Genomic DNA, 15,032 nt, shown 5'->3' on the forward strand with positions numbered 1-15,032 from the left:
AAAGGGGGTGGATAGGAGAGAGGGCAGAGACCTTAAGGAAAGCCTTCAGCTTTCTCTCTTCAACAAAACCCCCATCTGGCTGCTCATTGATGGGCTGAAGAACAGAACCATAGGGTCTTTGATTGGAAAGATGCCATTTAGTTCAACCTTCCAGCTAGTGCAGGTTCTGCAATCTCCTTGCCAGACAGCCTCCCACCATGGGGTTCTCACTGCTAACTTCATGGTAGGAATGATCTCATTTTAAGCCTCTTCTTATTTTGAGGTAAAAATCTGCCTTTCAGTCATTTCCACCTACACCCCATCCTCTCCTGGTTGCTGAGGAAGAAGCACCTCCTGCCTTCACTGGCTCAGGAACACAGAGAGGATTCCCTGCGAGAACCTACAGTCTCACCCATGAGAACCAGGGCTCCTTGGACCCAGCTCATCCCCAGGATGGCCATCCAGGAAAGGAAAGAGGCTGACCAGTGGGACAAAGGCCTGCCAGAGGGAGACTGGCTGAGCTACTTCTTCACTTTCTTACTGGAGACTCAGTTAGGACCCCACCTGTACATAGGGAAGACATCCTCCCAGATAGGAAATAAAATAAAGTTCTTGGATGAGCACTGAAAGCCGAACTAGAAAGTTATTTTATCCTGTCCCTGCATATAAGACAGTGAATCGAAACCAAAAGTGTTCTGTGAAGATATTCGAAGGTGTCCTTTGAAGGCTGCTCCTCCTGGCAGGTAGGCCATTGTGTGTTCTCTGGGCTGCGCCCAGCCTTGGAGCAGAGGGATTGGAGTCTGGGCAGGTGCTTTGGCAGTGCCTCTAGAATAGGCAGGAGTAGCTGGGGGTTTCGTCCTTCAACGCACTGTCAGTGAGTCCCTATTTTCTATGTGTCTGCTGGAGGCCCATCATGGTTTTCAAATAATTGTGCTAGACACAGAAAAGGGGAGAAAACAGAAGTTGATTAGGACATGCGGACCTAACAAGGACTCAGAAGCCACACCACTTATATCCACCCCATCATTCTTCCTGCAAATATCACTGTTTGAGGACAAGGATTCCCTTTGACTAGCCCCAGTTCTGTGAGAAATAATGTTCCATTCAATCCCTCTCATTCTTTCATCCTAAAGAAAGTGTGTAAAACTGTTTTTAAATGTTTAAAAGGAGACAGGCATGTTTCAAGGGCCCACTTGAAAGTTTCTGACAAGAAGTAGGTTCAAAAAAAGAAAAGAAAAGGGCTCTTTCTCCAGAGGGATGGGGGCCCATGTATTCCGAAGGGCCTTCCCTCTGCAAATCAACTAGATGTTCGTGAATCCTACCCTTTTAATGAACTGCTAGCCTCTTGGAAAGCATGTGGAAAAAGTAAGCTGAAACAGAATCAGTGGGCAGGGCAGTGAGCAAGCAAATGCTAAAACCAACATGGAATTTGGAGGTGAATCCTAGATTCCCCACATGGTGAATCTGAACTGAAACTGAAGCTCCCACATGAAGCTGGAATTATTTTACCCCAATTTTTTATTGTGGTAAAATACACACAACATACAAATTTCCATCTTAACTATGTTTAAGTGTACAATTTAGTGGTATTAAATACATTGATAATGTTGTGCAACCATCACTATCATCTATCTCCATAACTCTTTTCATCATCCCAAACTGAAATTCCATATGCTTTGAACAATAACTCCCCGTTCCCCTCTCCCCGCAGACCCTGAAAATCACCACTATACTTTCAATCTTTATGATTTTTTTAAGTCATTTAATTTTTAAATTATTTTTTTAAGTTTTATTGGAGTGTAGTTGATTTACAATGTTGTGTTAGTTTCAGGTGTACAGCAAAGTGATTCAATTATACATATACATATATTCATTCTTTTTTAGATTCTTTTCACATATAGGTTATCCCAGAATATAGGTTGTCCCAGAATATTGAATAGAGTTCCCTGTGCTATATAGTAGGTCTCTGTTGGTTATCTATCTTATATATTGTAGTGTTGTCTGTTAATCCCAAGCTCCTGATTTATCCCTCCCTGCCACATTTCCCCTTTGGCAACCATAAGTTTGTTTTCAATATCTGTAAGCCTGTTTCTATTTTGTAAATAAGTTCATTTGTATCATTTTAAAAAATTAGATTCCACATATGAGTGACATCATATGATATTTGTCTTTCTCTGTCTGACTTACTTCACTTAGTATGATAATCTCTAGGTCACACCATGTTGCTGCAAATGGCATTATTTCATTCTTTTTTATGGCTGAGTAGTATTCCATTGTATATATGTACCACATCTTTATCCATTCCTCTGCCGATGTACATTTAGGTTGCTTCCATATCTTGGCTATTGTAAATAGTGCTGCAATGAACATTGAGGTGCATGTATATTTTCGGATTTTGGTTTTCTCTGGGTATATGCCCAGGAGTGGGATTGCTGGGTCATATAGTAGTTCTATTTTTAGTTTTTTAAGGAACCGCCATACTGTTCTGTATAGTGGTTGTACCAATTTACATTCCCACCAACAGTGTAGGAGGGTTCCGACTTCTCCACACCCTCTCCAGCATTTATTTATTTATTCATTTTTATTTATTTATATTTTTTTGGTGTGTTAGTTTCTGCTTTATGACAAAGTGAATCAGCTATACATATACATGTATCCCCATATCTCCTCCCTCTTGCGTTTCCCTCCCATTCCCTATCCCACCCCTCTAGGTGGTCACAAAGCACCGAGCTGATCTCCCTGTGCTATGCAGCTGCTTCCCACTAGCTATCTGTTTTACATTTGGTAGTATGTATATGTCCACCAGCATTTATTTTTTGTGGACTTTTCCCCCCAGATTTATTGAGATGTAACTGCCATATAATATAATATTGCATAAGTTTAAGGTGTACAGTGTGTTGATTTGACACACTTACATATTGTAAAGTGACTGCAACCATAGCATTAGCTAACACCTCCATTATATCATATAAGTACTATTTCTTTTTTGTGGTGAGAACATTTAAGATCTACTCTCATAGCAACTTTCAAGTATATACTACAGCATTATTAACTATAATTACCATGCTATACATTAGATCCCCAGAACTTATTCATCTTATAACTGGAAGTTTGTGTCCTTTGACCAACATCTCCCCATTCCCCACCCCCACCCCCAGCCCCTGGTAACCACAATTCTAATCTCTGTTTCTATGAGTTCAGCATTTTGTTTGTGGACTTTCTGATCATCGCCATTCTCACCAGTGTGAGGGGATACCTCATTGTACTGATAGTTTTTGTTTGTTTGTTTTATTTAGTTAGTTATTTTGCCCAAGCAGTGCAGCATGTGGGATCTTAGTTCCCTGGCCAAGGATCGAACCTGCATCCCCTGTGTTGGAAGCAGGGAGTCTTAACCAGCGCCACGGGAGTCCCCTCATTGAGGTTTTGATTTGCATTTCTCTAATAATTAGTTATGTTGAGCATCTTTTCATGTGCTTTTTGGCCATCTGTATGTCTTCTTTGGAGAAACGTCTATTTAGATCTTCTGCCCATTTTTGTATTGGGTTGTCTGTTTTTTTGATATTGAGCTGCATGAGCTGGTTGTGTATTTTGGAGATTAATCCCTTGTTGGTTGCTTGACTTGCAAATATTTTCTCCCATTCTGAGGGTTGTCTTTTTGCTTTGTTTATGGTTTCCGTTTCTGTGCAAAAGCTTTTAAGTTTAATTAGATCCCATTTGTTTATTTTTGTGTTTATTTTCATTACTCTAGGAGGTGGATCAAAAAAGATCTTGCTTCAATTTATGTCAAAGAATGTTCTTCCTATGTTTTCCTCTGAGAGTTTTATAGTGTCCAGCCTTACATTTAGGTCTCCAATCCATTTTGAGTTTATTTTTGTGTATGGTGTTAGGGAATGTTCTAATTTCATTCTTTTACATGTAGCTGTACAGTTTTCCCAGCACCACTTATTCTCTAGTAGGTCTGTGTCTTTATTCCCGTCTTACCCCTAGCTTCTTCACGACCTTTTTTTTTTCTTAGATTCCATATATATGTGTTAGCATACGGTATTTGGTTTTCTTTCTGACTTACTTCACTCTGTATGACAGACTCTAGGTCCATCCACCTCACTACAAATATCTCAATTTCGTTTCTTTTTATGGCTGAGTAATATTCCATTGTATATATGTGCCACATCTTCTTTATCCATTCATCCAATGATGGACACATAGGTTGCTTCCATGTCCTGGCTATTGTAAATAGAGCTGCAATGAAAATTTTGGTACGTGACTCTTTTTGAATTATGGTTTTCTCAGGGTATATGCCCAGTAGTGGGATTGCTGGATCATATGGTAGTTCTATTTTTAGTTTTTTAAGGAACCTCCATACTGTTCTCCATAGTGGCTGTATCAATTTACATTCCCACCAACAGTGCAAGAGGGTTCCCTTTTCTCCACACCCTCTCTAGCATTTATTGTTTCTAGATTTTTTGATGATGGCCATTCTGACTGGTGTGAGATGATATCTCATTGTAGTTTTGATTTGCATTTCTCTAATGATTAATGATGTTGAGCATTCTTTCATGTGTTTGTTGGCAATCTGTATATCTTCTTTGGAGAAATGTCTATTTAGGTCTTCTGCCCATTTTTGGATTGGGTTGTTTGTTTTTTTGTTATTGAGCTGCATGGGCTGCTTGTAAATCTTGGAGATTAATCCTTTGTCAGTTGCTTCATTTGCAAATATTTTCTCCCATTCTGAGGGTTGTCTTTTGGTCATGTTTGTGGTTTCCTTTGCTGTGCAAAAGGTTTTAAGTCTTGTTCGATTCCATTTGTTTATTTTTGTTTTTATTTCCATTTCTCTAGGAGTTGGGTCAAAAAGGATCTTGCTGTGATTTATGTCATAGAGTGTTCTGCCTATGTTTTCCTCTAAGAGTTTGATAGTGTCTGGCCTTACATTTAGGTTTTTAATCCATTTTGAGTTTATTTTTGTGTATGGTGTTAGGGAGTGTTCTAATTTCATACTTTTACATGTACCTGTCCAGTTTTCCCAGCACCACTTATTGAAGAGGCTGTTTATTCTCCACTCTATACTCCTGCCTCCTTTATCAAAGATAAGGTGACCATATGTGCGTGGGTTTATCTCTGGGCTTTCTATACTGTTCCATTGATATATATTTCTGTTTTTGTGCCAGTACCATACTGTCTTGATTACTGTAGCTTTGTAGTATAGTCTGAAGTGAGGCAGCCTGATTTCTACAGCTCCGTTTTTCTTTCTCAAGACTGCTTTGGCTATTCGGGGTCTTTTGTGTTTCCATACAAATTGTAAAATTTTTTGTTCTAATTCTGTGAAAAATGCCATTGGTGATTCGATAGGGATTGCACTGAATCTGTAGAATGCTTTGGGTAGTATAGTCATTTTCACAATATTGACTCTTCCAATCCAAGAACATGGTATATCGCTCCATCTGTTTGTGTCATGTTTGATTTCTTTCATCAGTATCTTATCATTTTCTGAGTACAGGTCTTTTGCCTCCTTAGGTAGGTTTATTCCTAGGTATTTTATTCTTTTTGTTGTAATGGTAAACGGGATTGTTTCCTTAATTACTCTTTCTGATCTTTTGTTTTTACTGTATAGAAATGCAACAGATTTCTGTGTATTAATTTTGTATCCTGCAACTTTACCAGATTCATTGATGAACTCTAGTAGTTTTCTGGTAGCATCTTCAGAATTTTCTATGTATAGTCTATCTTTATGATTTCTGACTACTCTAAGTACCTCATGTAAGTGGAACCATACAGTTATTTGTCTTTCTGTGACTGGTTTACTTCACATAGTGGCTGTACCATTTTACATTCCCACCAACAGCACACAAGGGTTCCAATTACTCCACATCCTTGCCAACACTTGTTATTTTCTTTTTTTTTTTTTATTAGTAGCCATCCTAATGCGTGTAAGGTGGTATCTCATTGTAGTTTTGATTTGCATTTCTCTAATGATTAGTAATGTTGAACATCTTTTCATGTGTTTACTGTCCATCTGTATATCTTCTTTGGAGAAATGTCTATTCAAATCCTTTGCCCATTTTTGAATTGGATTTTGTTTTCTGGTTGTTGAGTTTTAGGAATTCTCTGTATATTCTGGATATTAATCCCTTATCAGGCTGGAATTCTTGAAGGAGTTTAAAAAGGTCCTGGGTTGGTAATGCCACATGGCAAAAGCAGGTGCAAACTCTTTCAGGAGGGAAGTAATTTCAGCTTATACATTCAGGACTCTTAGAGCTTAAGTTCAATCACATTTATGGTCAGTTGAATTTCAACAAGGGTGCCAGACAATTCAACGGAGAAAGAATCAATTTTTCAACAATTGGTACTGGGAAAACTGGATATCCACATGGAAAAGAATAAAGTTGGACCCCTGCCTCATATCATATGCCCCCTCCTCTGAGCCCAGAAGGGGTAGGCCTCTCTGTGGTCAGACAAGGAAGCTCCTGCATAGTGGTCACAGTCAAACAATGTCCGAGGCTGGGCTGCCTATGCCTACTTGACCCCACTCCATTCTCTCCCATAGAGCCCTGCCCTCCTACAGGTCTGGGCTTCCTTGATCCAGGGCTGATCTGGGCTTCCCTTCAGGGGCCAGAGTTAATAAAGCTTGATGGCCACAGCATAAGGCTAAATGGATGCCTGGATAAAGCCATCCTCTCTCCTGCTGAAGGAGTGGGCCCAGGCAACTGGGATGGGCAGGTGACCCTTCCCCAAGCCACAGCTGATTGAACCAAGAATGCACACTTAACCCAAGAAGAGTCAGTTAGGCTTCTCCCTCCAGAGAGACACAAAGTAAGTAGTCAGGTGATATTGGGCACTGGGGCTGTGAAGTCTTGGAAAATAAGGGCATGCCAGGGCCAAGGCTGGAGCTAGAAATTGAGAGGTGGGGAGGGGAGAACAGATAGATGAAGGATCAAACCTCAGGGAGAAGCTAAGGTCAGATCTGGAAGAAGAAAGGCCTGGAGGGAGAGGAGCCTGGGCCCTGCTTCCTACCAATGAGTTCTATGGCCTGCTAATCAAAGTGTGGTCTTGGACTAGCTGCATGGGCACCATCTGGGTACTTATTAAAAGTGCAGACTCTCAGATTCACCCTGGACCTGCTGCATCAGAATCTGCATTCTAACAAGACTCCTGGTGATGTATGTACACAGCGCAGGGTGAGAGGTGCTACTATGGAACCTTCAGAATCTGTGTTAACAAACCCCTTCACTCAAGCTTCTTTGAGTGGGCTTTAGCTCCTCACAGCCATCAAAGGTCAGTGAAGGTATCAGTTTAACTATAAATGTAAAGAATGAACTCAATCAGGAGAAGGGCTTTCTAACTATAACACAAAGTCCAGAAGCCAAGAAAGAGAAGACTGATACACTTGATTTCATAAAAATCAGCAAAATAACTACAAAAAAACCATAAGTAAAGCCAAAAGACAAATAGGGGGAAATATTTGCAACTCATATCATAAAGAGCTAATCTCCCCAATGTATCAAGAGTTCCTATAAATTAATAAGAAAAAGACCAACAACCAATAGAAAAATGGGCAAAAATATCAACAGGCAGTTTATAGGAAAAGAAATTAAAATGGCCCTTAAACATATGAAAAGAAGCTTGACTTTACTGATAATAAGAGAAATACAAATCAAGGCTAGACTGAGAGACCATTTTTCACCTTTCAGATTGGAAAAACCCAAAAAGCAGGATACTGCATCTTGCGGGGAGGCTGTGGGGAACTAGCATCCTGTATATGCTGCTGGGGGGTGGGGGGTGGGGGGTGGGTGATGGATTCAGCTCTAGGCAGGCAATTCGGCACCATCTATCAAAAGTACAAATGTCGGGCTTCCCTGGTGGCGCAGTGGTTGAGAATCTGCCTGCCTATGCGGGGGACACGGGTTCGAGCCCTGGTCTGGGAGGATCCCACATGCCGCGTAGCAACTAGGCCCGTGAGCCACAACTACTGAGCCTGCGCGTCTGGAGCCTGTGCTCCACAACAAGAGAGGCCGCGATAGTGAGAGGCCCGCACACCGCGATGAAGAGTGGCCCCCGCTTGCCACAACTAGAGAAAGCCCTCGCACAGAAACGAAAACCCAACACAGCCAAAAATAAATAAATTAATAATAATAAAAAAAAAAAGTACAAATGTCCTTTTGGCCAAGAAATTCACTCCTACAAACTTGCCTTTCACTCCCGCGTGAATTCACATTTGTACAAGGTTAATTATCACAGCAATGTTTGTCATAGTAAAGAAGTGGAACCTCCTAAAATCCCTCAATATGAGATGCATTAAATGCATTCTGATAGATCCTTGCAACGGAGTACTACTATGCAGCTGTGAAAAAGAACACAGCAGCACCAACAGGTTGAAAGGGGACGATCTTCAGGATAGACTGTTAAGTGGAAAAAGCGAGATGCAGAACAATGTGCAGGAGGAACACTAGAAATAAGTGACAGCGGTTCCTTGTCAGAGGGGACTGGTGGGAGCTGGACTGATGGGGGACTGGGTATTAGTATTTTCATGCTTTTTAATGCTTCAATTGTATCATCCTATTGAAAATGTAAATGAGTACCACAAAAATATTTTTAAAACAATGAGCTCACTTGGGCAGTCACCCCATGTGCAGCTGCCACCTGCCGTATAAGAACTGCCTCTGGGCACAGAAAAGCGCACAGCATACAGGCCTTCTGTGTTCTGGCTCCAGGCTGAGCCTCAGCAGAGCGGAGACCCTTTGTTCCAGCCCGCTCAGTGAGGAGAGTACCAGGCCATGTCTAGCTTTGCCTTGGCTGCCTGTGGTCCTCTGGTCCCCTGCCACCTGTGCACAGTGGCCTCCACGGGAGAGGTTCTCCCCAACAGGAAGTGGCCTCAGGGGAGCCCCAGGCCCTGTCCTGGCATGTTATTCACACATGGGCTGTCTTAGCACTCACCAGCCATGTCCAGGCCTGGCCAAAGTCTGTGGGACCCCTATTGGTTCCAGCCCAGCCCCAGGACTCTGGAGTTGGCAGAAGATACCCACTGACTCTGGGTGACTCTGGATTTCCCTGGGCTGGCGTATTCCTCCTCGGCCTCTCTACAGTGGGGAGTGTAATCCTGGGTGTCCTAGTAATGAGGTCCCTGAGGCCTTGCCTTCCTGGAGACATGAATCCCCCAAGTTACCTTCTGTTCTGTCTTGACTTTGGCATTGTAGAAGGAGACAGAATCAGGGCCCTCTGGCAGCATCGTCTGCTGCAGCCGGCTGAACCTGTCCTGGTCATCTTCTCCCTACAAGAGTCCCAACACAGCACAGTCCCTTAGCCTGGCGTTGTCAGGATCCACTCTGACAGGGCCTGTGGTGGGCATTAGGGCAGCCTCTCGCTGGGTCTGCAGACCTCCACCCAGGATAGCTCACAATCCCCCAGCCTCATGTTTTCCAGTGTCATCACGGACACCCTGTAACCACCACCAGGGCAAGATGAGCCACTCAAGAAGGGGTGCAGCAGCATGTGGTGGTTTCTCTGTCCTCATCCTTGATAACAGGGGAGAGACCTGTACCTGCCCACCTGCCTGGGCCAGCTGTAGGAGAGGCTGGGAGCAGCCGGTACACTGCCAAGCTTGTGGAGAGAACAGAGGACAAGGGGCACTGCCCACTGCCCTGTGCTCGTCACCATCCCCACCCCTGCCCTGTGCCACTCACCAGAGACACAATCCTGCTGAGAGGCATCATGCCTGGCCGGATGCTGCCACCTGGCTTCAGTGCCGCCTGCAGGTCCTCAGGGACAAAGAAGGACTCATTGTACCAGATGTCAAATTCTGTAGGGAGACAGGGAGATGGCACTGTGAGGGTGGGGAGTCCCTGAGGAAGCAGGTCAAGGCTGTGTGTGTCTGTCTGTCTTGTGCTTGTCACAGCTCACCCTCTCTTCACTTCCTGCTCCAGGGCCTCACCCTTTCCCATCTCCATCTCCTGCCCTCAGAATCCTGGAAACACACATCTAAAGCCCTGTCCAGGGACTTCCCTGGCAGTCCAGTGGTTAAGACTCCACTGCAGGCTTTGATCCCTGCAGCGGGAACTAGGGGAACTAGGATCCCGCATGGCCCAGGGCATAGCCAAAACAAAGTCCTGTCCAGCCCCTGCCTCTGCCAGAGAAAAGTTCTGAAGCCACTTCTAGAACTCAGACGGTAGCCCTGCCCTGTGCCTCCTGGAACCCCAGGTGGCCAGCCAACCTTCCCAAACGGCACACCCATGAGCAGGCGATGTCGACACTGATCCACCAGGCGCTGGCAGTACTGGATCTCAGCCCTGAGGTCCTGTAGGTCCTGATACTCTGTCCGGTACTGCTTCTTGAGGTCTTTAAGCTTCAAGATCAGCAGGAATTCCTCCTCATCAATGATCATCAGCCCCTTGTTCTCATACTCGCCTGCAGGGGGAAGGAAGAGGTTAGGGAATGAGGTGCCCACCTGAGGTGGTCAGAAAGAGGGGAGAGTGCTGGCAAAGCATGAAGACAGGACCTGGGAAGGGCTGGGGTGCAGCATGGAGGTGGACAAGGCATGAGAAGGCCAGGCTACTAGGATATGTCTCACAGGGAGAGGGGGCTCAGGTCAGAGGACCACACTGGCATTTTTAGGACAAACAGGAGGGGTAGGCAGAGGAAAGGGTAGAGATGGCCCACGTTCCACGATTATTTTGATCTTAAACCCCACTAGCCAAAGATATCCAGTAAATACCTCTATTATACAGGTGTTTACCTTTTTTATAAATTATGTAAACAAGCTGCCGCCACTGGCTAGTACCACAAGGCAGTTGGGCAGGGTTCCTTATTAATAACGGTAGATGTAAACCCACATTTCAAATTGTCTTCTTGACGATTTCAGCATTCGCCAGCTACCTTCTTGTCAGAGAACATCAGACATCTTGTCAGATGGCTGTCAGAGGGCTCCAGGAGGAGAGGGGTCAGTCGTGCTATTAGTCATCTCCTCTACTCACTGTCTCTTTGTATGGACCTTTTCAGGTCTGTCAGTTTGAAAGGTTGTTAGGTTAAGACAAAATAACGATATCTGTGGAGCCACTCACCTGGCTGTCTACTGCTCACAGCACCTTGAAAGTTCAGCAAAGGCATCGTGTCAACACCCAGCCCGAGGACCCTTGGAGAGTGAGTCCTGTTTGTGACTGAGGTGTGTGGCCAGGGTGCACGAGGCAGTCCCCAGGCACCGGAGGAAAGCATTAGCACTTCCGCTGATGTTTACAGGGGAGAAGTGAGGCACATTAAGTGTCACTGACACCATTCATGGAGAGGCAAGGGTTCCAATTCAAGGTGTTTGCAGTGGGGTGGGGTGGGGGGGAGTGGTGTCCAGGGTAGCCCTCACCTTCAGTGCGGAGCAACCTGGTTTGCATGCTGTGGGCCTGATGTGGTCACTTTGATACAGACAAATCCGTCAGTCACAGAGTAGAGTCTTTACAGTACTCTGTTGACATGGGGAGTGACAACATCTTTTGTGCTACCCAGAGGTTCTCTGATTATCTCCACAGAAAACACTTATGAGAGCTGAACTTAAGATGATTTTTCTTTTTTTTTTTTTTTTTTTCACAAAAGACTAATTAATGTCTCAAATTCAGTGACTGTTCTGGGCTGATAAGTGGCTGTCAGTCAAGGTACCTAGAAAATATTTTTAAAAATGAATTTACTCGATCTGTTCCCTTAAGATAAAGGTATTTTACTTGCTATTTGAACAACCAATGGGAAGAACAACTGCTTTCGGGGGGAAAGAGCAAAAATGTTTTTTGATACTGATAAAAGTTTAAGTATTTTAACATATTGTTTATTTCTTCTTCAACCCATCCTTTAAAAATGTCCATTTTCAGGTATATTGAGGAGTAAGTGATATATCAGCATATATATTATTTAAAATATGTAAATATATAATAAGGGGTTGCATATTCAAAGGAGGTGTGGGGGGACTTCCCTGGTGGCACAGTGGTTAAGACTCCACGTTCCCAATGCAGGGGACCCGGGTTCCATCCCTGGTCAGGGAACTAGATCCCAAATGCGTGCTGCAACTAAGAGTTCGCATGCCACAACTAAGGAGCCCACATGCCACAACTAAGGAGCCCTGGAGCTGCAACTAAGGAGCCCACCTGCCACAGCTAAAAACTGGTGTGGCCAAATAAATAAATATTAAAAAAAAAAAAAAGGTGTAGGTAGAAGGCACAAAGAAGTGCTTGTTCGTCCTGCAAGGCCTTCACTCTAGAGGTTCTGGGTGGGGGCATGTCTGGAGCCATCATCACCCACCTTCCCCTCTGGAACAGTGTGTTAACGCTTGGTCCATAGGGTATGAGCAAAGTAGCCCCAAGAATTTGGAAATAAAGTTGCCCTCTGAGAAATAAGTGAGTAAAATGCAACCTCTGTGAGTGAGATGATCCCCCTGACCTGCAGAAAACCAAGTGCCACCTGGAGATGCCCAGGTGATCAGTGAGATCATTCAAGAAGGCTGGCCTAGCATAGGGTTGTGATTTAGCAAGGGAAAGCCCAGTAACCGGTGGTGTGCCCTGCCTGTGAACAAGAGTGTGGCCTCTGAACCACCAGCCTCAGTGTTGGGATGGTTACTCATTAAAATGCAGGTTCTGGGCCCTGCTCCAGATTTCCTGAGTCAGAGCCACTGATTGCAGCCTAGGAATCTGTACTTGACCAGCCCTTCCAAATGAGTCCTCTGCTTACTCAAGCTTGAGGGTTCTTGGTGCCCATTGAAGGTATGGGCAGTGTCTGCCACTGGGACAAGGGCACCAGGTCAGGGTAACCGGGTGAGCACTCTCCCCACTCCCCACACAGGGGTCCCTGCTCGTTGAGCCTGAGGGCTTCCCACACCACCTGCCTTAAGAGACAAGACTTTGCTAGGCCAGTTTGTTGCGGGGTTGGCATGAGGATTGGTCTTAGTGACAGTGAATCACTTGGCCCCTGGTATCCACATTCTCATTCCCTCCTCAGCTTCTCATGTCTTGACCAGCACCCCTACCCCAATCAGACCACTGTGGTCAGTGAGGAGACAACACCAGGACCCATGGACCTTGTGGCGGTCGCCAGCCACCCATCTCCCTGGGGAAGTGTCTACAAGACCAACATTCTGTCCCTCCATGGGCAGAAGCACATATCAGATGGAAGGTCCAGCCCTTAGATCTGAGATAATGCAAGGAAGGGGACGTGCAGGCAGAAGCTAGCTGACAGGGAAGGACTCTGTGGTTCCCCAGGGCTGACTAGAGCCAAGTGATGACCCAGGGATGAAGCCTGCACCCCAACATCCCCTGCTGGCCCCCTTCCAACTCAGTCCTCCAGTGCCCAAGGCTGCCCCATCCCGAGCAGGATGACTCAGATCCCACTGTCCCCCAACTATCTTCCCATCACCTTTACCTTGCTTCTCTCGTAGTGACTTGTGGAAATTTAGTGCCTCCTTGGTGATGTCGATCTCCCGCTTGATGGCATTGATGCGCTGTGTGGTCTCGCTGGCCCTTTTCCTCCGCTCGTTCAAAATGGATTTGTTTTCTTTGAAGATGCGGTTGATCTCACTACCCCGTTCGTTCTTAAAGTCCTCAAAGGCCACAGGCTTGGCGGGTGGGGTGCTGGGCCTGAAGATGGAGGGGAAAGAGGAGGGAGAAATGGTGCAGCTGTCTTGGAGCCACCAGGCACTTCACCTTTCTTCCCTGGGGCTTCCGTAAGCAGGTCAGAATTCCTGGGCACCACCTACCCCAGATGGGAGCTAAACTGTGTAGGAATCATTCTCTCGTCTCTGTTTTACTGAGCACACAAGGGCACGTGACTATTGCAGAAAATGAGGAAAGTAAGGAAAAGTTACACAAAAAAAAACCCCAAATACCACTCATTACCTATTGGCAACCACACTTTGGTGTATCTCCTTCATTTCTTTGATAACTGTTTTAATATTTGGAGTCATGCAATATGTATAATTTTACATCTTACTTTTTTCACAGAAGCATTCTTTCATGCTATTAAAAACTCTTTGAGAACTCTAGTTAATAAGATATAAGATGAAGTGTTACTATGGTAACATTAATGGTAGAATCAAGAGGGTGTTCACTATACAATTCTTCCAACTTCTCTGAATGTTTGGAAGTGTTCACAGGCTGGGGAAAAATTCTTCATGTACATCTTTGTACATTTCAAGGGCAGAGAAAATGATTCACTTAGTGCCCTTTCCCTAATGTCAACTATTGAAGGTGTTACCAAAATTTTTTTCTTTTGCTTTTTAAATTAATGACACAATCTTTTTGTATAAATCTTTGTCTACATCTCCAATTACTTCCTCAGGATAGATTCCTAAAAACTCAATCACTGACTCACCACAGAGAGGGACTGGGTGGCTGGAGGAATGGTCTCATACCTGAGAATTTTGTATCTTTTGAATATATTACTTATTCAAAATATGCAAATTTAATTATTCAAATAATTGCTATTTGGAGGGTCTAAAATGATTCCGTGTATAATTGTGTATCTTGGATGACTCCTGAGGTTGAACCATTTTGCACGTGTATAAGCCATCATATTTCTTCTTTTTTGGACTGTGCTCCTAGTCTTTGCCTATTACCCCCATTTTATTTCTCTTCTATCTGCAGGTGCTCTTTCCTTGTCATATGCTGATTTTGTATGATCTGGTGCAGGAGTTACTGTTAGATGGTCACCTGGGTGGGCGTAATTCCTCCTTTGGGGATTCCGAGGCAAGGGGCTCAATACTGGAGGTCTCCCGGTCCTGCAGAAGCATGTCTTTGACATCTCCATCCTTGGAGGATGGGGTCAACTGGGTCTTGGAGGTGGAAGCATCCAACTCCTTGCCACTCACAGGGCTGCTGGCACCCTCCTTTCTTGCCAAGGAGCTGGAAGGAGAAGGCAGGGAGACCCAAGGCTCAGTGTCTCTGATGCTGAGGGGAGTAATCTTGCTCAGTACTCATACACCAGAAGCCCCAGCCCACTCAGCTCCTATCTTGAACATAAACCCAGGCCAAAGGGCAAAGAGTACAACCCTAAGCCATGCAGATGGGGAGGAAGAGGAGAGAATTTCTCTCCCTTTTGTC

At 44.6% G+C, this 15,032-nt stretch overlaps 1 protein-coding gene across 12 annotated transcripts in view; it reads right to left on the bottom strand.

The window, feature by feature from the left end:
• Positions 1-605: 605 nt before the first annotated feature.
• Positions 606-15,032, bottom strand: part of KIF9 (kinesin family member 9) — a 47,103-nt gene continuing 32,676 nt past the window's right edge. For 9 of the 12 annotated variants that reach the window (XM_027096983.1, XM_027096982.1, XM_027096987.1 and 6 more), the window contains 6 exons: positions 14,643-14,834; positions 13,357-13,571; positions 10,198-10,374; positions 9,654-9,769; positions 9,137-9,241; positions 609-912 (listed from right to left, as the gene is read on the bottom strand). In XM_027096983.1, the coding sequence (XP_026952784.1) occupies positions 862-912; positions 9,137-9,241; positions 9,654-9,769; positions 10,198-10,374; positions 13,357-13,571; positions 14,643-14,834 (856 nt within the window). In that variant the 3' untranslated portion in view covers positions 609-861. Of the gene's footprint in view, positions 913-9,136; positions 9,242-9,653; positions 9,770-10,197; positions 10,375-13,356; positions 13,572-14,642; positions 14,835-15,032 lie in introns of all 12 variants that reach the window. The other 3 variants (XM_027096985.1, XM_027096984.1, XM_027096980.1) reach the window with 3 other exon arrangements.

The sequence above is a fragment of the Aethalodelphis obliquidens genome, unplaced genomic scaffold, assembly GCF_003676395.1.
Source record: "Aethalodelphis obliquidens isolate GAN/ISIS:26980383/991018 unplaced genomic scaffold, ASM367639v1 scaffold111, whole genome shotgun sequence".
Classification (NCBI taxonomy): domain Eukaryota; kingdom Metazoa; phylum Chordata; class Mammalia; order Artiodactyla; family Delphinidae; genus Aethalodelphis; species Aethalodelphis obliquidens.